The 25,713-nt window shown below is 39.0% G+C and overlaps 3 protein-coding genes and 2 non-coding genes across 5 annotated transcripts; 3 read left to right on the top strand and 2 right to left on the bottom strand.

Annotated features, from left to right (window-relative positions):
- Positions 1 to 1,653: 1,653 nt before the first annotated feature.
- Positions 1,654 to 1,725, bottom strand: TRNAQ-CUG (transfer RNA glutamine (anticodon CUG)). Its single transcript has one exon. It is a non-coding gene; the product is annotated as a tRNA-Gln (tRNA).
- Positions 1,726 to 1,751: 26 nt separating this feature from the next.
- Positions 1,752 to 4,754, top strand: LOC108812777 (transcription termination factor MTERF2, chloroplastic). The gene is made up of 6 exons (XM_018585128.2): positions 1,752 to 2,500; positions 3,053 to 3,461; positions 3,538 to 3,753; positions 3,841 to 3,948; positions 4,030 to 4,304; positions 4,388 to 4,754. The coding sequence occupies exons 1-6, from the start codon at positions 1,863 to 1,865 to the stop codon at positions 4,629 to 4,631; spliced, it is 1,890 nt and encodes a 629-aa protein (XP_018440630.1). The 5' UTR covers positions 1,752 to 1,862; the 3' UTR covers positions 4,632 to 4,754.
- LOC108812778 (phenylalanine--tRNA ligase alpha subunit, cytoplasmic) lies at positions 4,732 to 8,234 on the bottom strand. The gene is made up of 18 exons (XM_018585129.2): positions 8,038 to 8,234; positions 7,812 to 7,937; positions 7,632 to 7,721; positions 7,484 to 7,540; positions 7,325 to 7,380; positions 7,155 to 7,250; positions 6,990 to 7,074; positions 6,793 to 6,830; positions 6,672 to 6,710; positions 6,493 to 6,569; positions 6,310 to 6,394; positions 6,128 to 6,224; positions 5,742 to 5,838; positions 5,580 to 5,651; positions 5,407 to 5,473; positions 5,194 to 5,319; positions 5,060 to 5,114; positions 4,732 to 4,966 (listed from the first exon to the last, which is right to left on the bottom strand). Exons 1-18 carry the CDS (start codon positions 8,182 to 8,184, stop codon positions 4,916 to 4,918), a joined length of 1,461 nt encoding a protein of 486 aa, XP_018440631.1. The 5' UTR covers positions 8,185 to 8,234; the 3' UTR covers positions 4,732 to 4,915.
- A 165-nt stretch (positions 8,235 to 8,399) lies between these two features.
- LOC108808589 (uncharacterized) lies at positions 8,400 to 25,173 on the top strand. Its single transcript, XM_056987387.1, is given in 12 exon segments — positions 8,400 to 8,417; positions 8,520 to 8,575; positions 23,016 to 23,244; positions 23,335 to 23,469; positions 23,545 to 23,683; positions 23,715 to 23,745; positions 23,872 to 24,005; positions 24,106 to 24,125; positions 24,128 to 24,233; positions 24,236 to 24,284; positions 24,592 to 24,893; positions 24,896 to 25,173. Coding segments are annotated over 12 exon segments (1,497 nt in total).
- On the top strand, positions 14,400 to 14,506 carry LOC130497168 (small nucleolar RNA R71). Its single transcript, XR_008936179.1, has one exon. It is a non-coding gene; the product is annotated as a small nucleolar RNA R71 (small nucleolar RNA).
- Positions 25,174 to 25,713: the final 540 nt, after the last annotated feature.

Here is a 25,713-nt window from a genome sequence, read left to right as displayed (position 1 = left end):
GAAAAAATAAAGATAAACAAAAATTAGCAAATAGATACGTAAGTCTTTCCTCCAAAAAACCTAAAGCAACAAAAGACTAAACCAACACTACAAGTGTAGCAGAGAAACACATGTTTCCATAGATGCAATGATTCATAATCTTGGGTTAGAAATCATGAATGACCTTAGAATCGATAACGTCGCCAAACTTTTGAAAAGGCTCTCTCAAGATCTTTTTCATCAGTGTAAATGGTCAAAACCGCCAACATAGCACTTGAACTCAACATTTGGGGAAGCCATTTGAAAAGACTTAATAGGAGTTTTCTATACTGAGACTTTTTTTTTTTTTTTTTTGCTAAAAAAAAGGGTTAAACCCGGGTCAATGATGACACAAGCCTAACCCCGGGTGGAGGTACAGTCCACGGATAGACCCTCTCCTGGGCATTCAAATGAGTCGAAAGCATTAACTCATATCCGTGTGGCCGGTGGGGTTTGAACCCGGGTTCGCCGTATTGGGTTTATTAATTCCCTCAAGCGCCACTAGGCCACCACCACCGGTTCTATACTGAGACTTCTTATGACTTGTGAGTCATTCACGACATTTGTTAATCATTTATAGAAAATATGACAAGTTTATGTTTTCGATTATTCTTTTATGCATGACATAAATGATAATTCAATCTTTAATTCTTTTTTGGTAACTGGAGCTTTTCTTTTGGAACTAGTGAAACTAACTAAAGTACAACGGCTATTTTAGAAATGTGTTAAATTTATTTCTTGGTTTATACATTTTCACTAAATATATTTTTCAGTGTTAAATACTCCCTATGTTTGAGATTAGTTGTCATTGTAGGGAAAAAAATTCGTTTCATAAGTGTCATTTTATGATTTTATTGCAAAACTTATTAATAAGATTCTTCTATTTATTTTTTTATTGGTTGAAATATGGTTAGGTGTATGAGTAAAGATGTTTTTATTTTGAAAATATACAAAACTAAATGTTTCCTTAATCCGTATGCACGAACCTAAAACGACAAGTAAAGTGAAACGAATGGAGTATTTTACTCCATCCGTTTTATAAAGAGCGTTACTTAAACATTTTCCACACATATTAAGAAATTGATTGAAATACATGTATGATTTTATTAATACTCTCTCCGTTCTTTTTTATATGATGCTTTTTATGTTTGCACACAGATTTATGTAACTAGTACAATACCTATTCTAACCTTTCATAAATGATTAATTTAGTCTAGACTATAATTATAATAGAGATAGAATAAGGGTAAAAGAAGTCAATTTTGTTATATTTTGTCTACGAATTTGTAAACGACAAGTATTATAAAACAAGAAAAACGTTCTAAAACGTCTTTTATAAAAAAATAGAGGGAATATTATCTATCTAACCAATAACATTTTAGATAAAGAAATATTATAAAATCAATGCATTTTGTAATTAATATTGAGTTGAAAGTAAATGTAAATTATATTAAAATTATAAAACGATATTTTTTATGCAACAAAAAAAAAGTTAAAAAGTTAAAGTAACACTTAATATTAATACGAAACAAACGGAATAAATAAATACTTTGGAACTTGGACCATTACAATCTGGATCCAAGAGGATTGTAAAGGGCAATTACAATCGAAAGGGCCCAAAAAAATCAAAAAGTAAGGTTCCACCGAGAATTGAACTCGGGTTACTAGATTCAGAGTCTAATGTCCTAACCGCTAGACCATGGAACCATTTGTTACACAAACGATTATCACAAAAGTCATTCCTAGCTTTCGCTGCTTTATCTCTCTCCCATTTCTTCTCCGTTTACCGTATAATCTTGTATCAATTCAATCCTCCGACCTTGCTCTATCTCTCTCCCTCCTCCATGCTTCTCCACTGCAACGCAAGCTGCACCTCACCCTTCTCCCTCGTCTCCTCCTCCATCCGCCGTCACGACCACTCCGAAGAATCCCACGACACAGTCACCCTCCGCCGCCGCCACAATGCTAGATCCCTCTCTCTCTTCACCCGCCACAACCAAAACCTGAAACAGACCAAAAACCCAGACGAATCCCAAGAAACCTCCGTTCCTCCTCGGCGTGATGACGACGGCGACGACGACAGATCGAAGCTACTCGAGCTCTCTCTCGTCACCAGAAGAACTCCACAGTTCCCCGGCTCGATCTACGCCCAATCAGCTTCCGATCCCGACGTCGCCTCCTCTCTCCCTTCCCTCCGTAAATTCCTCGGCTCCTCCGATGACGACGACGAGGGAGAGATGATAGCTAAGGCGCTTGAGATAAGGAGGAAAGTGACGAAGGAGATTATAAAAGAGTCTCTGGTGAGGAAAGGTAGGTTTGGGATCACGTACGCGACTAATGTGACTGATCGTTTGGGTGAGTTCGTTGATCATGTCATGATCGAAGCCGCGGCGTTGAAGCGGCTGCCGGAATATGAGGAGACGAGGTTCAACATCCGCGCTAGGACGGTGATAGAGGAGTGTAACTTCGTGCCGCTTGTAAGGTCAACATCCTTGCTTCATATCTCCTTTGGCCTCTTTACTAGTAGTGCTCATAAAGTGTTCGACGTTTGGTCTCTGAGAAAGAAAACGCTGACTTTCTCTATGATTGAGCTAGTCTTGCGGGTTTGGTTAGTCCGGTTTGTTAGTTTTTTTTAATTTTATTTTTACCGAATTGAATTGAAATTTTACCGAAGTTTTGTAGTTTCGGTTAGCAAAAAACTATGTGTAATTTCGGTTTTTTTTTTTAATTTTACCGAACTGAATTTAAATTTTTGATTTTTAGGTTTAATTTGGGGTCATATTCCGGTAATTTTGATTGCCGATCCGATAAGCGAATTGAATTTGGAAAAGTGATGATCGGTTCAGAACCCATAACCGAACATGAACCAAAAATTGAAAATCTCGGTTCGGCATGTTCGGTTAGGACTAATTGAGCTTAACTGAAAGCTGAACTTCATTTTCACTGTATAGTGGATCATGCAGTATTGTTAGCTTGATTTGTAAGGGGTTTGTGAAAGTAGTAGTTTTTTCATTATGATTCTTCAACTGTGCAGGTGGTTGAAGTACCACGAGTTTTCATACAATAGAATTGGGAAGATCATATGCATGTCCAAAGGAAACCTTGACTCCATTAGAATCACGATCGAGTGGCTCAAAACCATTCATGTGAAAGGCGAATTCATTGGAGTTGCCTTCTTGAGATCCGGGGACAACATCTTGCAACGTAGCCGCGAAGAGCTAGACGAGATTGTTGAGTATCTAGAGAGCAATGGTGTGAGGAGGGATTGGATGGGATATGTGGTTGGCCGATGTCCCGAGTTGCTTTCTTTCAGCATGGAAGAAGTCAAAAGCCGTGTTGATTTCTTCATGAATATGGGTATGAATCAGAATGATTTTGGCACTATGGTGTTTGATTATCCAAAGATAGTTGGTTTCTTTTCGTTCGAGGAGATGGAGAAAAAGGTATTAAAAGCTATTTATATATGTTTGTGTGTTGATTTTTGAGTTCATAAATGTCTTTCTTGCTTTATAATACCAGATCAGTTACCTGAAAGAGTTTGGGCTTAGCACAGAAGATGTTGGGAGATTATTAGCCTTCAAGCCACATCTCATGGGGTGCAGTATAGAAGAAAGATGGAAGCCTCTGGCCAAATACTTCTACTACCTTGGAATCTCCAAAGAAGGAATGAAAAGAATCCTTGTCGTCAAACCAATTCTTTACTGCATTGATTTGGAGAAGACAATAGCACCAAAGGTATTTTATTTGAACTTTTTTTTGTTAGATACTATGAACTACATGCAGCAGATTCCATTAACTCATCTTCTCTTGTGTGTTTTAAAGGTTAGATTTTTCCAGGACATGGGTATTCCTAATGAAGCAATCGGAAACATGTTAGTAAAGTTTCCTTCTTTGCTAACCTATAGCCTCTACAAGAAAATCAGACCAGTGGTTAGTGTTATAACATTCCTTTTTTTTTAAACCAGAGATCTATAGAATGTGCTTCTGATACTGTATAAGTTGGTCGTGCAGGTGATTTTTCTTTTAACCAGAGCAGGAGTAAGCCAGAAGGATATTGGTAAAGTTTTTGCAATGGATCCAGCTCTACTTGGATGCAGTATAGGGACGAAGCTAGAACCGAACATGAGATACTATGTATCGTTAGGGATCAGAATCCATCAACTAGGTGAAATGATTGCTGACTTCCCGATGCTGCTCAGATACAACGTTGATATACTACGTCCAAAATACAGTTACTTGCGAAGAACAATGATCCGTCCGCTTCAAGATCTCATTGAGTTTCCCAGGTAAGAATCTTTACAATGAAATGATATAACCACCTTTAAACACAGCTTTAGAGAAATGATGAAGTTTTATAATTTTGGAACAGGTTCTTTAGCTACTCTCTGGAGCGTCGGATAATACCAAGGCACACCCTTATGGTTGAGAATAGAGTTAACTTCAAGCTCAGGTTCATGTTGGCTTGCTCTGATGAAGAATTTGAGAGGAGAGTCAGAGACAAAGTGGAGAGAAGAGAGAGATTCGAAGCTGGTCTTGACTCTCAGCTGTTGGATGAGACTATCTCCGACGAGGAGTTAGCTTTCTCAGACTCTCCCGAGGCAGAGGAAGAATGAGCAAAATTATAACATGAGAGCTCTGTACATAGATATCCATGTACATTTTACACATAATTATAACAGAACCAATGTATGAATTAGTCTTTGATTAAATGTATTAAAGCGAAAAAAATCTTCATTCTTTAATGTCTTATTAAAAAAAGTTGATATATAATCTTTAAACTGATGATGATAATAAAACAAGTCAAAAAGTAAAATTGGAAGGATCATAGATTGTGTATAGCATTTAGCATAACTGCATCAAAGAAACTGTAGCAAATTCATAATCCAAATCAAGCCGACTAGATTCCAACGCGACAGATGGGATTCCGTTCGATGAGTTTGAGATCCACCTGTAGTAAACCAATTATAACATTAAACCAAATGAGAACTACTATGACTTCTTCAGGTATGTTGTAGTATCACCACAAAGTAAGATGTTGTACCTTGTGTCCGAACAGATCACGGATGTTGTCAACGCCATATAAGATCATTGTTGGTCTGTTTGTGAAGCAAAAGAAAGACTCAGCAATGTTTCTGTGATGAAAAAAGATGGCAATGAACTCTATTACTCCATTACCTTTCAAGAGAAAGACCCCATGCAATGACTCGGACATCCTCTGGCAGACCCATTGGCTGCAGCATTTCGGGTCTGAACATGCCAGAGTTTCCAATCTCTACCCATTTCTCTAGTCCTGGATGATAGCTGATAAAAGTAGCAGAAAAAATAATCTTAAGTGTCTTCTGTTCTTCTGTTTGCATATATAGAGATGATGATTTTTTTGAGCTTTACCTGAAAATCTCCATGCTTGGTTCAGTGTATGGGTTGTATGCCGGCTTGAAACGCAGCTTGGGCATCCCTGTAAAAGCATCATAGTAATCGCATAAGCCTTTGTTTTATCGCAATTTGACTCTGAAGCATCAAAATAAAGAGCAAGTGGGAGAAGTAATAAGAAGAGAATTCACCTAATCGAGCGAAGAACGCTTCTAATACACCAATGAGATCACCCAATGTCAGACCACGGTCACAGATCAAACCTGAGGAAAAGAGACGCAAACTTTTACAGGAAATTCCAGTGCAATTTTCATGATTCTGAAATTCTCCAATTGTTACAAATCATTAGTTACCTTCAATCTGATGGAATTCCGCCAGATGTGTTTTGTCAACAGCCTCGTTTCTGAAGACGCGGTCTATTGAAAAGTACTTCTTGGGAGTGAAAGGTCCCTATTATAGTAAGTGATTAAATGAGTAGTGTACCAGAAACAATTTTTGCAAAGTTTGCAAACGCCTAGCCAAGTGTTGCACAAAAAAACACGAAATTTCAAAACGTCTATATATATGCTTCATGATTCATTGAAATATATGCATATCGAGGATAGACACAGCTATAGACATGGAAATGCCTTGGTCAGGAAACAGGCAAACACTCCAACCCCCACTTTAGGTATTCAACGGTGAAAATAAACCAAGAATGGATTCAGAATTGGGAGGGAAAAGTGAAATTGAGTCAGACCTTTGCGAGTGCATAAAGCATCCTAGACGAGACTGCTGTTGTGTGTGTACGGAGAAGATTCTTGTTTGCTTCCTCTCTTTTCCACTCATAGTTATACCTGTACAATATAAAAAACCATGATCAGAAATTAATAGTTAGTTAACTACTATCTGAGCTAGTACGCATCAAAACAGGTTGTTTACCCTCGAGATCCATATCCACCAGACTCATGGACTTGTTTCACCCTTTCGACATAGTCTTCTGGTAATTCCCTCGTTGTGGAAGGAGCTACAATCAAATATTCACACATTTACAATTAAGAACCGTCGACCTGTCAGAAACCTTAGCTGAGACATATTCAGTGACTGAGGATTCAAACACTGAACCTTTTAAAAAGAAGGTGTCATGAGAGTCACGAGCAGGGTGCTGCTGAGGCTGGAACAGTGCATCGAAATTCCAGAAGCTACATGGCAGAGGAAAATTTTTGTGATCAACCAATGAAAATAAAAGATAATTCCCTTTGTCTTCACACAAAGTTTAAGACATCTAAGTGATAAGAAGATACCTGCTTTCCACAAAGTTGTTTGTTGGCATCTCTTCAAATCTGTGACCACAATGTTGAAAATCACTATTCCTTGGTAGTAGAGAAAAATTAAGTAGTAGTAGTAAGATGGTAAAAGACTCACCCCATCTGACAAAATATGTCTTTGAACTGCTTCCGCACCTGAAATGCAGAAGAATAAGAAATAAATTAATAGGCTATGAAAAGCTGGTTACTCTAAATTTTTGCAACAGAAAAGTTAACCAAAACTACGTTTCAGTATGAGTTATAAAAACACACACATTGGGGTTGAAGTCAACCACTATTGTTACGCTTGAGTACCTTAAGAAGGGGATGGAGATGGCCTGCATCAAGAGGTTGTCCCATAGCATTGAAGTTATACTCCTTGAATTCCAACTCTTTCCAGCTGCACGTGAGTACCGAACTTTTTCAATGCCAACAAAATAACTAAATAGGTCGAAAACAAAGATTAAAATTAGTACTCACTTCTGTAGATTTTCTCGAGTCAAGTCAGTAGCGAAAGTCTTCCTTTTGGGAGCATAACTGGGACCTTTCATAATGTCAGAATATCCCGTCCATCCCCTAAGAAGAAAAAGAGGTAAGCATTAAAATAATGTCACACAAATTTACAAAAGAAAAGGCACACAGGTAGTTACTGTGATGCAATGAGTTTCCTGGTTTTGAGAGAGTTGAGACTTTCTTTGTCAAGTTCCTGAAGGCGAGAGAAAAAGGCCAACTTAGTCTCATATATTTTAAGCTTAGGTTCGAATTCTAGATAATAATAGTTCTGAAATGAAAAGAGATGAAAAACAAACCAGTCCTTGTTGTAACTGTAAAAGAGACTCCTTTACTTTATCTTCGACATGTTGAACCTACAACAAAAGAAGAGTACAAAGTCAAATCTCATTGGATTAATCAGTAGAAGCCAAGCCATGTAAAACTAAACAAGAATAGTGATGGTACCTTCCTAGAGACTTGCTTTCCCATTGCAACCCACTTCTTTTTAGCAGCTTGTGTACTTCCAATTTTGAACACAGAAGCATCTAGCTTTTTCTGAAACAACAAAACCAGAATCTTAGACACGTCACCAGGTAAATAAGATTAGAACAAATCATATTGATCACAAGAGAGTAAATCAATCACCTCCAGATCATCCTTGGATATGGTACCTTCCTCGGGAACAGCCGAGAAAAAGTGAAACTCCGGCGATCCTTCCGCCGCGTACTTCTTCCCTTCATCAGTCAACACCAGTGTTTCCCGTTTAAGCTCCTGTGCACATTCAGTACATTGAAACAGATTCTTATAAAAAAAATCCACAACGCATAGATCTCCTTGGAAGTAGTGAGTGGTGGTGGTGGTGGTGGTATACCTTAGCTTCGATGTAGCGAAAACTTTGTAAGCTCTTGATTACGTTTTTGACTTCTTCGTGGTCGAGGTTGTGCTCCGCGGCGAAATTACCGGAATCTGGGATTGATTCGTTGTTCTGCAGGAACCCTAGGATCGCAGCCTCCGCCATCTTCGCCGCCGTGATTTTGTTACAGATAGCTTCGAGTGAGTTTACAGCGTTTTTCCTTTATAAGAAATGATTTTCCCCTCTACTCGTTTAAATGGGCCTTTAGGTTACTATGAGGCCCATCTTCAGAATATGAACTTTCACTCGTAACGACGGCGTTTATGTACGATTTTCAGTTTACGCCTATTTGCATGGGTATGTGACATACCGTATGTCACATGTCACACCACGCAGAAGTTTGACACTGGAGGAGTTTTTTTCTCTACATCACCAAAACAGAATACGAAAAGAAAAAGCCAGCAAACAAAGAAAAATTGAAAAGATAGCAGATTCACTAGAGGAAGATGAAGCACTTGCCATCCATTGCTAACGACGTCGTTCTTAGATGTTCACAGTGTATAATTCGTCTCTGCGTATGTATATATATATAGTTGCAGATCTATGTTTTGATTAATAGAATATTGAATGTAACGAACTGATTGAATTAATTCTGCAAAGGTTGTTACAATCAGCTTTATATATAGCTGGTTTAGCAAAAGGAAACTAAACCAGAATGGTTATCTAATTTAGTAAACCGGTATATAACATAATACGCCCCGGTCAAGACTCTGAAACTAAGCTATCAGGCGGAGAGAAGAGTTTTGAAATGGACATCCGGTTGAGAATAGAGTGAAACGGTCCAGCATGGAGAGGCTTCGTCATGATGTCAGTGTGTTGATCAGCACTACGGACGTGCATCAAAGTGAGGAAGCCTTTCTTGACCTGATCTCGTACGGTGTGACAGTCGATCTCCACATGCTTCATTCGTTCGTGGAAGACTGGGTTCGTCGCAATGTGCATTGCAGACTTGTTGTCGCAGAAAAGCTTCGCATTCGAGGATACTTTGATGTGGAGACTCGTGAGAAGCTGTTGCAACCAAATCAATTCACAAGTAGCATGCGCCATGGTAACAGGACTTTTCAGGTCCCTATCAAATGAAGTAGTATATGAGATGTCGAACCAATCCTATGTGATTTCAATGCACTGAGAATACAAATCTATGCTTAATCTAAGTGCAAACAGGTTTTGAATGATGATGTGAACTAGAACTATGCTAAAATGCAATAAAGGAACAAGCTTTCAATCAATCTAGGACAATAGGACTCATGGGGCTAGGCATTTGACTTTAAGTGATTAAGATCCAAGCTAAGGGTGGCAAACTTTCAATCAAATAACTTCCTTAAGTCTAGAACACTGAAATAAGCAAACTCTATGGTCAAGAAGAATGCTCATTTGCTTTAATCAACTAGACATCAAAGGTTTTTGAGCCTAAAAGATCTAAGCAATCATTGGGGATGAGTCTATTAACTATCTAAACTCCCTTAACACAATGGTCTTTGTGTAAGGTAAGTTTAGAGCAAGCTCTACTTGGTTCAGACATTTCATCAAACACCTTGTGGGTGGGAAATGTCTAGAGCTCTAGAATAAAGAGGCCAACTTTAATCTAGCATTAAGAGAAGTAGACAAGCAAGGAAACAAGAGATCTAACACTAAACACCCTTAGATCTTCACTTAATCACCCTAATCACCCTAGCCCATGAATCCAAAAGGTAACTACTCACTAATAGACATGAATAACCCAAAACCCATGGATGATTGAAGGTTAATCATGTTTAGTGGTCAAGATTGATCAATAATCACAAGAGATAAAGATGAAAAGAAACTCAAGATTAAGTCTTTCACCAAAATAGCTAATGTGATTACAATGAAAACAAGATATGATAACCTTTAGGTCTAAAATGTATTTATACTAGGCTAAAACTCGAACCGGGTCAACCCAACAACCCTGGGCCGACCCAAATAGAAGCTGGATAAAGTCTGTTTTAAACTTCGGCCGCAGCCTCCTTAAGCCCGCGAAGACAGCCCGCGAAATGCATGCCCAGGCCGCGCCCCTCTGCTTCCTGCGATGACGGCCCGCGAAACTCTCTGTCGAACTCGTCGAGTTCTCGTCGCGGCCTGCTTTAGCCCGCGGTGGTTGCCTGCGGTCGTGGTCGCGGCCTGCCTTAGCCCGCGGTGGTTGCCTGCTACCGCACCATTACCCACCATTTGGACGTTTCATGACTTCTTAAGCTCCAAAATCTGATTAGTACTTCTCCAAACCTGAAAACACATAAACACCATGCAATGCAACCTAGACAAACCTAAATACTAACTTAAATAATCAAAATGAATGCAAAATGGATGGTTAAAACCATGAAATACACAAGACATCAACTCCCCCACACTAGACCTTTACTTGTCCACAAGTAAACTTTCAAGATCAAGAAGGAGAAGAGGTTTGAAGGGGGGGGGGGTCCATAGCCAAAAGAAACACAAAAAACACTCAACTTGACATCCTAAAGAAACATAGCAAATAGCATGACCAACTCTCTTATTACACTCTAGCTTCTCTAGGCCTATCAAGATACTCTTATGCCTTTACACAAGATGCAATACTCATCAACCAACAAGTCTTTCTACCAGCTCTCACATTGATTCACACACACATACACAAGGTGGATTCTCACAAATGGGCACATGATCTCAATCATTTGGCTAGGTAAACAAATGGTTTAAAGTGAAAGAAGAGAAGGGTTCAAATGCATCATTTTAAAGTAGTTATCACTCAAGAACAAGGAGCTTGATCATTATGCAAAATTTATCTAAGATTAGAAGCAACTCATGCATACATGGATCCATTCTCATCATTCTACCCTTTTCCTAAGTGATTACAAGTTCTATCCCCATTCACTTCATTCTATAACCCAATTGGCAACTCATTTTCATGTCTACCCCAATGAACAAATTTCTCTTTTTCTTTTCTTTTTACTTAGCCAACTAGGGACAAACTTTACTCAATACTTAGCTCTTACTTCTCTTTTCCCTTCCCCACTATCTTATTGATTCTTCTTATCATTTTTTTTTCTTTTTTTTTTTCTTTTCTTCTCTATTTTTTTTTTTATTTAGGGGGAAGGAGTCAAATAGCACAATCTAGAGCTTTCTTTTCTTTTCATTCTAAAGTCCCTAAGACTTTTCTTTTCAATCTACACTCTTTTGCTCATCTTTCTCAACTTTCTCACTACCCAAACCCAAGATACAAACTCATAAAGGACATAAACCCAACCATCATCCTAGAAGCTAGCTCAAATAATGATCCTATGCTAGCAAGAGATGAGAACAAATCCATGTCGCCTCTAATACTCTCAAGATTTTGCACATGACAAGCTATCAGAAAAGGCCTCACTCATGCAAATCAATGTTGGCTTCAAAGAAAGGCAAGGGCTCAAGGGTGAGGGAGTTCCATTTGGGTTAACAAAGAGTGGTACAATGGAAAAAGATAACCCAAATGTGTATGAGAACCATGATCAAGTATGCAAATGCCCATAAGTGAGATAAATTAAGTTCATTTAAAGCCTAAGTTCAGTTTGGAGCTGGCTTTCAGAACAATGTCAATGGCAAGCAAGCATACAAGTTTCAAGAAGAGTTTTCAAGGCTCGAAGCGTGCAAGGTTTTAAAGAGATGCTTAGGCTACTTGATATGCTTAACTAGGGTGTCACTTTCAGTGCAAATAAGTGTTCTTTACAAGGAATTATCAACAGCTGCTCCATATGCAAGTGAATGCAACCTATATGATCTAGGCTCAATTCTAAGAATGCAAGTAATGCAACTACATGATTCTTTATGCACTTTTCAAAAATTTTAATTTTTATGGTTTTTCTATGCATATATGAATGTACAATGCAATGCATGAGACTCACAATCAACAAAGCAAACATGATCAAATACTTGGTACCTCCCCCACACTTAAATCACACAGTCTCTGTGTGAGTAAGAGAGAAAGAGATACCGAAAATATGATAAAGGCAATGATATGTACAAAGAAGGGTTGGAGTGATACCTCAAGTGGAGAGTGAGGTGCGGTAATGGGTGTCTAGAGCTGGAACTTGGACCTGGCCTGAAACTTCTACCACACTTATTGAAAACATAAAGAAATGAAAATTGCAAATTTATATACAAGGATAACCATGGGAATTCCTCCCAAGTGAGCTTGTTTTGAGTCACTAGCTTGACTACCTTTTCTCTTGTACTAGTGAGAAGGAGGATCCTTCCCACCTTCCAGAGTGATGGTGAGGACGTGAGAGAGAAGCTCTTGAAGCTTGAGTGGATCATCTTGGAACTGTGGAGTGATGATGGCCCTTGCACTTGAGAATGGCTTAGACCTTCCCTTGCACTTGATCTTATACTCAATAGCTCCATCCTTGAGCTTCATTGGATGAAGAGTGAGGGTGTGAGGAGTCTTCTCAAGAGGTGGAGGGTGAGATTCCTTCACAATCTTCTTCTTGCCATGGGAGGCCTTTGTGGCTTCACTCACCTCCTCCTTTTGAGCACTTTCCAAGTGCTCATCACACTTCTCCTTAGGGGACTCTTCACCAAGAACCTCTTTCTCAATACCACTCAGCTCAGCCTTTGTCTTCTCAATGGAGGATGCTCCACAAGTTATTGTGCCACAATACTCAGGTTTCAACTTAGGTGATTGAAGAGGGTAGGAGACAGCTTTGTTCACATTTAGGAGTGTGACTTTGTTGTTGGCAAAGTCTATGCAAGCTCCCACTGTTGTGAGGAATGGAGTGCCAAGGATCAATGGGACTATCTTCCCAGTTGCCATCTCCAAAACAGTGAGGTCTATAGGGATGGTGCATGCTCCAAGCTGCAAAGGGAAATCCTTGATGATACCAATTGGGGTTGTAGAAGAGGAATCCCCAAATTGGAGCGTAGATGTGTCTTGGAGCATGTGCTCAATCCCTAGACTCTTCATCACCTCAAGTGAGATCACATTCACACTTGCACCAGAATCCACTAGAGCATCATCAAAGTTAAGCTTTCCAAGGGAACAAGGCAAAGTGAACATCCCTTGGTGTCCTAGTTTAGGGAGGGACTTGGGTGGGATTGGTGGATCAAGCTTGAGTGTAGAGATGTCCAGGAGCTCTGCTACTTCAGCTTGGTGGTCTAGAATGTCTTTGATGAGCATCATCTGGACATGAGCAGCTTGCATGTTGTGAATCTCTGGAAGCCTTACTCCAATATCACTCAAGTCTTTTCTGAATTTGGAGACCACCTTCTTTTGAGCTTTGGTGAGGAATCTCTCTGGAAAAGGGAGCTTGTCATAGGGGGATAGCTCAACCTCAGTGTCTTCCTGCTTCACCACATTCAGCCTCTGATCAGATCTTCTCTCAACTGGTTTCTCAGCCTTGTGCTCTCTGCTCTGCTCAACCTTTGCTGCAACTATCCTGTCAGCTTCTTGCACAATCTTGGACTCAGCTGTTGCAACAACCACATGCTCAACCTGTTCAATTTCAGTTCCAAACACCAATCTTTCAATCTCATCTACCTCTCTCTTGTAGTTGGCGACCTGAGAAGTGTCACTAGAGAGGAGAACATTGCAATGTTCTCTTGGGTTTGCCTCTGCTTTCCCTGGTAGAGTTCCCATAGGCTGCTTGGAGGATGAAGGCAAAGAAGCAACCTGGCTCTCTAAAGCTTTGACGTGAGAGGCAAGTTGCATGTACTTGTTGTTGAGGTCAGAATAAGTTCCATCAATCTTGGCATGAACAGCCTTGAACTCATCTCCAATGTCCTTAGCAAATTTCCCTTGAGCTTCTAGGATTTGTTTGAACATAGATTCCGTGGTTGAACTTGGAACTTGAGCTTGAGAAGAGCTTCCTCTAGCTTGAGTAGGCTGGTTACTTTGATAACCACCTTGTTGGTTGTTGTAGAGGGGCTTTTGCTGGTAGTTGTTTTGGTATTGAAAGTTGGGCTCTTTCCTATACCAAGTTCCATTGTTGTTGATAAAGCACACCTCTTCATGTCCTTCCAAGCCATCAATCTTCTTGATCTCAGCAACCTGCTTTTGTTGCTGTTCCCCAACTGATTTCATCTGATCCAGCTTAGCTTTGTTGGCAAGAAGTAGGTCCAACTTCTCTTCCAAAGACTTGAGCTCTTTCTTGGTCTGCTGATCATCACTTCTGTTGACTCTATCATGATCCTCACTGTATACTGAGTCACTCTTGGCCATGTTCTCTATCAGCTCCTCTGCATCCACCTCGTTTCTGCCCAAGAAGAATCCATTGCTGGCTGTATCAAGTCTGTTTCTACACTGTGGTATAGCTCCCCTGTAGAAGGTACTCAACAAGCTTTCTTTGGAGAAGCCATGGTGTGGGCAATGAGCTTGGTAGCCTTTGAACCTCTCCCATGCTTCACTGAAACTTTCTAAGTTCCTCTGCTGAAACCCAGAGATCTCATTCCTGATCTTAGCTGTCCTGGAGATGGAGAAGAACTTGTCTAGAAATGCTTCCTTGCACTCATCCCAAGTAGTGATAGAGTCGCTTGGGAGAGATTTCTCCCACTGTCTTGCCTTGTCTCCCAGAGAGAAAGGAAAGAGCCTGAGCTTCAAAGCATCTTCTGACACTCCATTGGTCTTGGACAAACCACAGTAGCTATCAAACTTGTCCAAGTGGTCAAAAGGATCTTCAGTAGCAAGACCATGATACTTGTTGTTCTCAATGGTGTTGAGCAGTCCTGACTTGATCTCAAAGTTGTTGTTCTCTACAGCAGGTGCTCTGATTCCCAACATATGACCATGAATGTGAGGGCGGTCATAGGTTCCAATAGCGCGAGCTTGGCGCTGTGGGTGTTGTGGTCGAAGGTTGGCAGCTCCTTGACCATTTCCCTCTTGGGCAGCTTCTAAGGGGATCTCTCTATCTTGATTCGGGTTCTGATGGTGAGCCATATCAAAACCTAATCTGTTGAAATGAGCCTGTTGCTCCTCTTCTCTCCTTCTTCTTGTATTCTCTCTTTCCAAAGCCCGGATGTCTGATACTAGAGGAGTGAGGTTTGTAGTCCCTCTACTTCTCAAGTTCATACACCTGAAATGAAAAAGAAAGAGGAAAAAGCAGAGCCAATATCACAATAATAATAAAAATGACTTAGTCTCAAGCAAATGACTAAATCCCAATGTCAAAATCACAATAGAACTTGGCAACGGCGCCAATTTGGTAACAGGACTTTTCAGGTCCCTATCAAATGAAGTAGTATATGAGATGTCGAACCAATCCTATGTGATTTCAATGCACTGAGAATACAAATCTATGCTTAATCTAAGTGCAAACAGGTTTTGAATGATGATGTGAACTAGAACTATGCTAAAATGCAATAAAGGAACAAGCTTTCAATCAATCTAGGACAATAGGACTCATGGGGCTAGGCATTTGACTTTAAGTGATTAAGATCCAAGCTAAGGGTGGCAAACTTTCAATCAAATAACTTCCTTAAGTCTAGAACACTGAAATAAGCAAACTCTATGGTCAAGAAGAATGCTCATTTGCTTTAATCAACTAGACATCAAAGGTTTTTGAGCGTAAAAGATCTAAGCAATCATTGGGGATGAGTCTATTAACTATCTAAACTCCCTTAACACAATGGTCTTTGTGTAAGGTAAGTTTAGAGCAAGCTCTACTTGGTTCAGACATTTCATCAAACACCTTGTGGGTGGGAAATGTCTAGAGCTCTAGAATAAAGAGGCCAACTTTAATCTAGCATTAAGAGAAGTAGACAAGCAAGGAAACAAGAGATCTAACACTAAACACCCTTAGATCTTCACTTAATCACCCTAATCACCCTAGCCCATGAATCCAAAAGGTAACTACTCACTAATAGACATGAATAACCCAAAACCCATGGATGATTGAAGGTTAATCATGTTTAGTGGTCAAGATTGATCAATAATCACAAGAGATAAAGATGAAAAGAAACTCAAGATTAAGTCTTTCACCAAAATAGCTAATGTGATTACAATGAAAACAAGATATGATAACCTTTAGGTCTAAAATGTATTTATACTAGGCTAAAACTCGAACCGGGTCAACCCAACAACCCTGGGCCGACCCAAATAGAAGCTGGATAAAGTCTGTTTTAAACTTCGGCCGCAGCTTCCTTAAGCCCGCGAAGACAGCCCGCGAAATGCATGCCCAGGCCGCGCCCCTCTGCTTCCTGCGATGACGGCCCGCGAAACTCTCTGTCGAACTCGTCGAGTTCTCGTCGCGGCCTGCTTTAGCCCGCGGTGGTTGCCTGCGGTCGTGGTCGCGGCCTGCCTTAGCCCGCGGTGGTTGCCTGCTACCGCACCATTACCCACCATTTGGACGTTTCATGACTTCTTAAGCTCCAAAATCTGATTAGTACTTCTCCAAACCTGAAAACACATAAACACCATGCAATGCAACCTAGACAAACCTAAATACTAACTTAAATAATCAAAATGAATGCAAAATGGATGGTTAAAACCATGAAATACACAAGACATCACGCCATACTCCTATACTCTGCCTCGGTACTACTTCGACTAACCACATCTTGCTTCTTGGATTTCCAGGTGATCAGTGAGTTACCGAGATAAACACAATAGCCAGTAAGAGAGCGACGAGTATCTGGACAGGTTCCCCAATTTGCATCCGAAAAAGCATTGAGGCAAAGACGAGATGAAGCAGAGTAGAAGAGCCCCTGTCCTGGATTGTTCTTGATATAACGCAGTATCTTGTGAGCAGCCTCAAGGTGAACGTCAGTAGGAGATGACATAAACTGAGTCAAACAATGAACTGCAAAGGTGATGTCAGGTCTTGTGATCGTCAAATAGAGAAGACGACCAATCAGAGCACGAAAGCTAGTGGGATCCTGAAGAGGAGTACCGGAGTCCTTGCTCAATTTAACCAAAGGATCCATAGGTACTGAGCTTGGTTTACAAGCGAGAAGACCTGCATCAGCAAGCAGACTCAAAGCGTACTTTCGTTGAGAGATGGAGATACCTTCAGAAGAGCGGGCAATCTCCAGACCAAGAAAGAAACGGAGCTGGCCTAAGTCTTTGATCTTGAAACGAGCACCGAGTGTCTTCTTGAGAAGAGCAACATCATCATCATTGTTTCCAACAATCATGATGTCGTCAACATACACAAGTGCAACAGTAAAGATGGAGCCACTTTGCTTGACAAACAATGTGTTATCAGCTGGAGACTGAGTATATCCAGCAGAAAGGAAGACCTCGGAGAGACCGTGATACCATTGGCGAGAAGCTTGCTTTAAGCCATATAAGGACTTATGAAGCCGGCACACTGGATTAGGAGGAAGAGTTCCAGAAGCAGGAACATAGCCTTGAGGAAGACTCATGAATATTTCTTCATCAAGGTCGCTATGCAAGAAAGCATTTGAGACGTCCATTTGAGACAAACTCCATCCATGTATAGCTGCAAGACCAAGAAGAAGTTTGACACTTGCTAACTTGGCTACGGGAGAGAATGTATCAGTGAAATCAACTCCTTCTTGCTGAGTAAAGCCCTTTGCAACCACTACAAGAAAACAACACTTTGGCGAGGAAAATTAACGAGGAAATAAAATCCTCGTAAAATTACGTCGACTTTACGAGAAAATTACAAAGAAAGAATAAAACGTCGTTATTTCCTCGTAAAGTAATGAAGAAAACATTTCCTCGTTAAAACAACGTAATGTTACGTGGTTTTAACGAGGAAATTCTCTTTCCTCGTTAAAACCACGTAAAGCTTGCATCATCTTTACGAGGAAATGAGGAAATAGCGTTTCCTCGTAAACACAACGTAAATTCGCATCTTCTTTACGAGGAAATGTTTTACGTGACTTTAACGAGGAATACTAAAGCACATTTTTTTTAGAATGATTGAGATTATAAGAATTTGGGGTTTAGAATGAAAAAAAATATTGAGGTTTGAGGTTTGGAATGAAAAAAAAAAACAAATATTGAGGTTTGGAATGAAGAGTAGAAGATAAGAAAGATGGTGTTTGTGGTTTGGGGTTTTAGATTTTAGGCGTTTAGAAAGCATACCTCGTTAATTCCTCGTAGTTAACGAGGAAATAACGACGGAATAAAAAAAAAAGAAAAATGCGGGCCTCGTTAATTCCACGTAAGACAAAATCGTCGTAAAGGCCTCGTAAGTTTACGTGGAATTACCGAGGCCCGTCTATTATTTCCTCGTAATTTCCTCGTGGGTTTACGAGGTTTTAACGAGATATTTTGTCTAAACCCCTAAACCCTAAACCCCAAACCCCATCTTTCTTCTATTTTGTCTAAATCCCAAACTCCAAACCCCATTGATAATTTTATAATTTTCAAAAGATTATATTTTCAAATCTTCAAAAGATTATATTTTTGTTGCAAAATAAATAATTTGATTTTGTATAAGTTTATATTAGAAAGAAGAGATTGATATTAGAAGTTAAAGAATTGTGGTTTTAAATTTTGAGTTTTGAAATGTTAAGAAGATTATATCTTCAAATCTTCAAAAGATTATATTTTTGTTGGAAAATAGAAAATTTAAATAAATAATTTGATTTTGTATAAGTTTATATTAGAAAGAAGAGATTGATATTAGAAGTTAAAGAATTGTGGTTTTAAATTTTGAGTTTTGAAATGTTAAGAAGATATTGAGGTTAAAAGGAAGATATGTTTGTAATATATAAAGTAGAATATAAGAAAGATGGGGTTTAGGGTTTGGGGTTTCTGATTTTAGAGGTTTAGAAATTTACCTCGTTAAAAACTCGTAATTTACGAGGCATTTACGAGGACCAGAAAGACGGGCCTCGCTTATTCGTCGTTGGATTTGGGACGGGCCTCGCAATTTCCTCGTAAGTTTACGAGGATTTTACGAGGAAATAAAAGACGGGCCTCTTTAATTCCTCGTAAAACTACGAGGAAATTGCGACGCCTTCGTAAGTTATATATACAACCCAAACCTCACACTCTCCATTCGTCCCAACTTCCTCTCCAATTCCTCCTCATTTCCTCTCCAACTCCTCTCCCATTCCTCTCTCCTTCGAAATGGTAATTTCCTCGCTCCCCATAATTAGTTTAGTATATTAGGCAGTTAGTTTAGGGAATTTAGATAGGTTTACGGAATTTATGTTCGTTAGATATATTTTTTAACAATGAAACAACAAAATCCCATTCCAGGCGAGTCATCGGGCACACATGATGAGGAAGATGTTACGAGGAGGAGCGAGGAATTCTACGAGGCGATGAACGAGCCTTAGTTTTTTTTTCCGGTTTATGTATTATAAAATCCAAAACTTATTTATATATAAAATATTTTGTTGCATTTGAATTTTATTTAAAATTTATTTATAAACCACAAATATTTAAATATTTTTATTAAATTAAATTAATAGTTATTAAATTTATCAATATTATTTATTAATACGAAAATTCGCAATATACGAGTTATTTGCGTCGAAAGCTAATCGAGGAATTTACGAGGAATATTTTACGAGGTATTTACGAGGAAAGCTTTTCAAGGAATCTACGTGGAGTTTACGAGGAAAATATTTCAAGGAAGTTACATCAAATTTACGAGGATTTCTTTTCAAAGAAATTACGTGTAAGTAACGACGAATGCATCGCGTGGTTTTTACGAGGAATGGCCGCGAGGATTTTACGAGGAAATGCGGCGAGGAACTTACGACGAAATGTTTACTTCGTCTTTACGAGGAAATGGTTGACTCGCTACTTTACGAGGAAATGGCGACGAAATGTGTGTTACGACGGACGATAAACGACGAAACCCATTTCCTCGTTAATTCCTCGTAAACTTCCTTTTACGAGGAATTAACGAGGAAATTGGCCCTCGTTAAATATCTGTTTTCTTGTAGTGAACCAAGCGTGCTTTGTATCTCTCGATAGTGCCATCAGCGTTATATTTAATGGTATAAACCCATTTACAACCGACGACGTTTTTACCAGGTGGTAAGGAGACGACAGACCACGTCTTGTTTGCTTCCATAGCCTGCAACTCATCAATCGTAGCTTTTCGAAAATTTGGTGATAACATGGCCTGCTTAAACGACGTTGGTTCTGTCTCAAGGGAATATGATAGGACATAGGATTTATAAAGGGAGTTGAGTTTATCATAAGCAAGAACAGAGGATATAGGGTATGAAACAGAGGAAGAAGAAGAAGAGGAAGGAGTGAGATCAAGATTACTCTGAGCAAAAGCACAATGGTACTGAGATAAGTAACCGGGAGCTCGCGTATGTCGCTTAGGTCTGTCACCGAGTAAGCGTCCTTGTCCTGTAGCCACTAGAACAGTCTCTCTATTACTAGCACTAGGTTGACTAGGGGAGACACTAGATGATGGTATGACAGTATCAAGAACAACAGGAATAGGCAGAGGCATAATGGTCTTAGTAAAGATGTCTAGAGATGGTGGAACAGAGAAAGATGTATCAAGATATGGAAATGAATCTTCATGAAAAACCACATTTCTTGTGATAGTGATCTTATGCGAGTCTAGATGCAAAACCTTATAGCCTTTATAACCACTCGGGTAACCTAAGAAAACACACTTATCAGCTCTAGCAGAGAATTTGTTTCTATCCTTAAGATGTGTGGATGCATAACACAAACAACCAAAGCTTTTGAGAAAAGAGTAATCAGGAACTTTCTTGAACAAAGCTTCATAAGGTGATTTACCATTTAACAAGTCAGATGGTGTTCGATTGATCAGAAAAACTGCAGTGCATATGCAATCACTCCAGTAAACAAGCGGCACATTTGATTGAAATAACAATGCCCTAGCAACATTAAAAATATGTTGATGCTTTCTCTCCACAACAGAGTTCTGTTGATGAGTATAAGCACACAAGAATTAATGAGAAATGCCATGTTCATTAAGAAGATTAGTGAAAGCCAGTTCAGGAGCATTATCACTACGGATTGAACGGATAACAGTATGATATTGAGTCATGACATGCTTAAGAAAGATGGGAAAAACTTTTAAAACTTCAGATTTATTTTTCATCATATAAACCCATGTAGCTCTTGTACAATCATCTACCAAAGTAAGAAAGTATTTATATCCCTCTAAGACTCAATACCAAAGGGTCCCCAAACATCCAAGTGAACCAAATCGAAAGCAGACTTTGACATGTTATTGTGAGAAACAAACGGTAATCTCTTTTGCTTAGCTAATGGACAAACAGGACAGACTATACTTTTATCTATACTAGTTGTAGAAAGCGGCAAGATACCCGTAAGAGACTTTAACTTGGAAGTGGAGGGATGTCCAAGGCGTTGATGCCATAGATGTCCACCAACTTGCAAGGATCCACAGAATTCCAAAGAAGCAGCAATAGCAGGGTCAAGAACATAGAGATTATTCACTAAACTTCCTTTACCAATCATCAAGCCCCGAGTAGACTCCTGTAGTAAACAATGATCAGGGTAAAAGTGAGCAGAGAGATGATTATCACGCAAAAGAGTACAAACACTAATGAGATTGAACTTGAATGAAGGAACATGCAGAACATTTTTTCAAAATGAGAGATGAAGACAGATGCACGGTTCCTATATGAGATATAGACTCCCTAATGCCATTAGGTAGAGAGACTGTAACACCAGTTACAGGAGAAGTCTGACTAAACAGTGACAAATCTGAGCAAACATGCGTTGTTGCTCCACTGTCAATTATCCAAGAACCATTAGTGATCGTATGAGAAAGAGAAGAGAGGCATTGAGTAAGGATATTATTATCAAAGCGAAGGCTTGTAGATGTAAAGGGTAGGGTGATATTTGTGGATGGAAGGAAAAGAGATGTTTTTGAGACATTACCAGACGTAGATTGAGGATCCATGTATCCATTTTCATTAACTGTCGATTGATGAGTTGTGACAGCATTCACAGTAGGAGTCATGAACGCCTGAAGCTGGTTCAAGAGTGACTGTAATTGACCTCGGTCCAATTTTCCTGAAGGTTGACTCTGTGGCTCAGTCAGAACATTCGCAGCAACATTCGGATTAGCATATTGTTGTTGCTGAGGAACGAAGTTGTTCTGAGCTGATGGTCGTGGTTGTGGATGCTGGTTTTGACCTCGAGGTGTAAAGCTAGTTCCTGGAGCTGATGGTCTGTTGTTACGGTGACCAAGAGGGTAGCCGTGAAGATGGAAACATTTAGCAACCACATGACCAAGTTGACCACAGTACGTACAAAGAGGTCTGGACTTAGGACGATAACCACCATTGTTATGAGAAGTAGCAAGAACCGGATTCTCAGGTTGAGTAGTATCAAGAGAGAGAGACTCAGCAGGACCCGAGCTCTGAAAGACTGCAGTAGCTGGTGTAGAAGACGGTTTGATAGACTTCTGTCGCTCGTCTTGAATCACCAAGTTAAAGACATCCTCAATCGTTGGAATCGGCTTGAGCATTAAGATGTGGCGACGAGTAGGTTCATATGCCTCATTCAGCCCCATCAAAAATTTGGTTACACGACTCTGTTGTTGAAGATTCTCCCATAAGACTGCAGCATTACACTCACAACGGCCACAAGTGCAGACTGGTAACTCAACATAGTTCTTATGCTCCTCCCACAACGTGACTAAAGCAGTATAGTAGGTGCCATGGAAGTCAAGGTCTCAGATCTGATACCATATTGAATGTAACGAACTGATTGAATTAATTTTCCAAAGGTTGTTACAATCAGCTTTATATATAGCTGGTTTAGCAAAAGGAAACTAAACCAGAATGGTTATCTAATTTAGTAAACCGATATATATAATATAATATAGAAGGTTAAGGATTTTGACGCTGAAATTAAAGTGTAGAAAGCAAAATAGTTGTAATTTTCGCTTCTTCCTTGGTAGTTACGGCAAAAGAATTACAAACCAACTGAAACCGATATTCCTGAGCGGTTTAGCATCGGTTTAATTCGGAGTAGTGATTGCGGTTCGTGAATTTTGTTAGAATTGGTGTTGCAGGGAACTAGAGTCAACCATAGATGAAATGGTGGAAGAGTTTGAATGTCAATGGAAGCCTGGAGCCGAAGGTACTTACTCGAGGAAGTTTGTGGAGTATTGCAACTCGAAGGCGATGAGTAGGGTTTGTCAGTACATACCTGAGAGGATCAAAGATGTTTCTTTTACCCGTCTCACCTTCGATATGATGCTTGCGTGTCAACAACCGGATGTCAATTACAATGAGTCTCACTTGGTACCTAATTCTTCAAACATTGAGACTTGAATCGTTTTGGATTTGGAGTTTCATTAAATGCATGTTTACTTGGTTACTTGTGTTCAAAGGAAAGCAGAAGGTAAGGAGAGTGAAGATAAGCGGATTCAAGCTACCTTTTCCATAGAGCAAGATGACATTTCTCTGTTTTATTCAGATATATAATGCCGCTCTAGTAAGAAAAATTCTTGCGTTGTTAAAGCTGTGAAACTGATCAAATCCTAATTTAAATGATAACAACACCTCAACTTTTATTTATTTCATGTGCATTGATTATAGGCTGACCATGAACCAAGTGTGGGTGAAGATGCATTTGTCTATTTGGCCTCAACCATTCCTCTCAGTGTTGATATCACCAACGGAAGATACACGTTTGACACTCTTACCGCTCCTACTGGCTACCACCTTCACTTCCCAGCTTACGATATGTTTTTTTTTTTTTGACAACTCTTACGATATGTTTGTTAAAGAAATATACAAGTAACGATTCTTAATTATATGTATTTTAGTTGGTGTTCCAAAAAGCAAAAGAATTTTAGTTGGGTTTTAAGCACGTTATAAATCATGTATTATTTTCTTTATTTGTTTCAATTCTATATCGTCAAGGTGTATGAAGTATTTGCAAAAACAAACGAAGCCTAAAGGGGTCGATTTAGCGCATGATGAAATTATATTGCATGTAGAAGCAACAATGGCTTCACAGAGAGTGGTCCGCCACATTAAAGAAACAAGCTGGCCAGGTTTGGTTTTCCTGCCTTATTTCCTTATGTTATGCGTGTCAACTTTAGTTCATAGTCATATGGCTGCTACTTTCTTAACAAAATGTCTTGACTTTTGTAGGCAGGCTTACTTTGACAAACTATATGGGTTATACTTCGAAGCCGCAGGAATTATAAACTATGAAGATGCTCTTAGGGTAGATCTTACCAAAGACGGTGCCAGTTCTGCAAAGCATATTTCCACTGGTCCATGGGTGCACCTCTTTTTGACAAGGCCATTGTCTATGAGTCTCCGTATATGTATGTATTCCTGCATAATGATTAATTATATTCCTTGCTTAACTAACATTGCTAAGCAAACTAGTTATATCCATTCACTCTGAATGTTTCCTTCTGATTAACTTTAGAACTCTCAACATGAACCGTTTTACAAAAATTACGATAGTTAATATTTTTACTACATCACGACGGGGCATAATTATTCTTAACTCTTTATTTTGTTTCAAAAATATATTTTTTGTGTGGATATTAGTAAGCTTATAAAATTTTGCCTCATTTGTGTAATGTGTATGGCTTGTAACGTGTTTATATTTGTGATGCATTTTAGTGAGGATGGAATTGTCTTAGAGTTTGTGGAAATGACCAGCTCTAAGAGAAAGGATCATTGGCTTATGCTTGTAAAGGAGATAAAACTAATGCACCAGTTCTTGAAGAAATACAATGTTGAATCTCCCTTGCAAGCATGGGAAATTCATTCGAGAACAATATCGGGAATCATAAGGTTGCATGCAGCCCGTGAAATGCTGAAAATTTCTCCCGCGGATCCAAAAAAGTTTCTAATATTTAGTTTATTTGAGGAAGTTCCTAAGGGAGACTTTATACTAGAAGAGCTCGCATAGATTAGTCTAAAGGTGGTACTACCAAAGACCCGTGTAGTGCTAGCTCCATATTAAGGAATATAAACATGGACCAGCTTGGTAACATATTAAAAGAAGTGGAAGAAGATAAGTTTAGGGAGAAGGGGAAAGTGATTGATAAAGAAGAAATGCTTTCATCCCTTGAAAGTGCAATGAATCAATCGAGAGAAGAGGGAAGAGAGATTGTAAAGGCTAAAGCTACCACAACGGTACTCGAAGAAGAAGGGATTACTGAAAGTGTAGCAATTCTTACGATAAGAAGATTCTTTTGATGAGTTTAAAAATCAAATTTATAGGCTGGTTTATGTCAATTTACCTAAACATATGGGTTGATTTTGTTGCTTTAGCTATAAATTTTTTTGCTGTAGTTTAAGTTTTCGGCTTTACAATTGGATTATGATTGTTTTTTTTTAATTGTAGTTGTATAGACTCTTTAATAGTACTAAGTTGTGACTAATTCAAAATAAAACTGAATTGATATAATAAATAAACTTAAATATATTTAAACATATCTTATAAGACGATTATCATAAATAAATATAACTCATAACAATAAATACGAAACTTCTATTAGATTTATATGTTCTGCATAATATGTACATAGTGATTACAATATTTTAGTCATACATTTCCGTTTTGTGTGTATATTGGTATAAATGTATTATTGTAATTATTTATTAGAAAGCAAGAAAATATTTATTCTCAAAGTACTTGTAAATTGCTTTGGAAAAGTTGCTTTTCAGAGTCGTAGATTTTAGAAAAACTAGTTATGGCTGTGAGTTTCAAAAAAAAAACAAATTACAGCTTGATTG

The sequence above is a fragment of the Raphanus sativus genome, chromosome 6 (genome assembly GCF_000801105.2).
Source record: "Raphanus sativus cultivar WK10039 chromosome 6, ASM80110v3, whole genome shotgun sequence".
NCBI lineage: Eukaryota > Viridiplantae > Streptophyta > Magnoliopsida > Brassicales > Brassicaceae > Raphanus > Raphanus sativus.
This window is presented reverse-complemented; position numbering and strand designations above follow the sequence as displayed.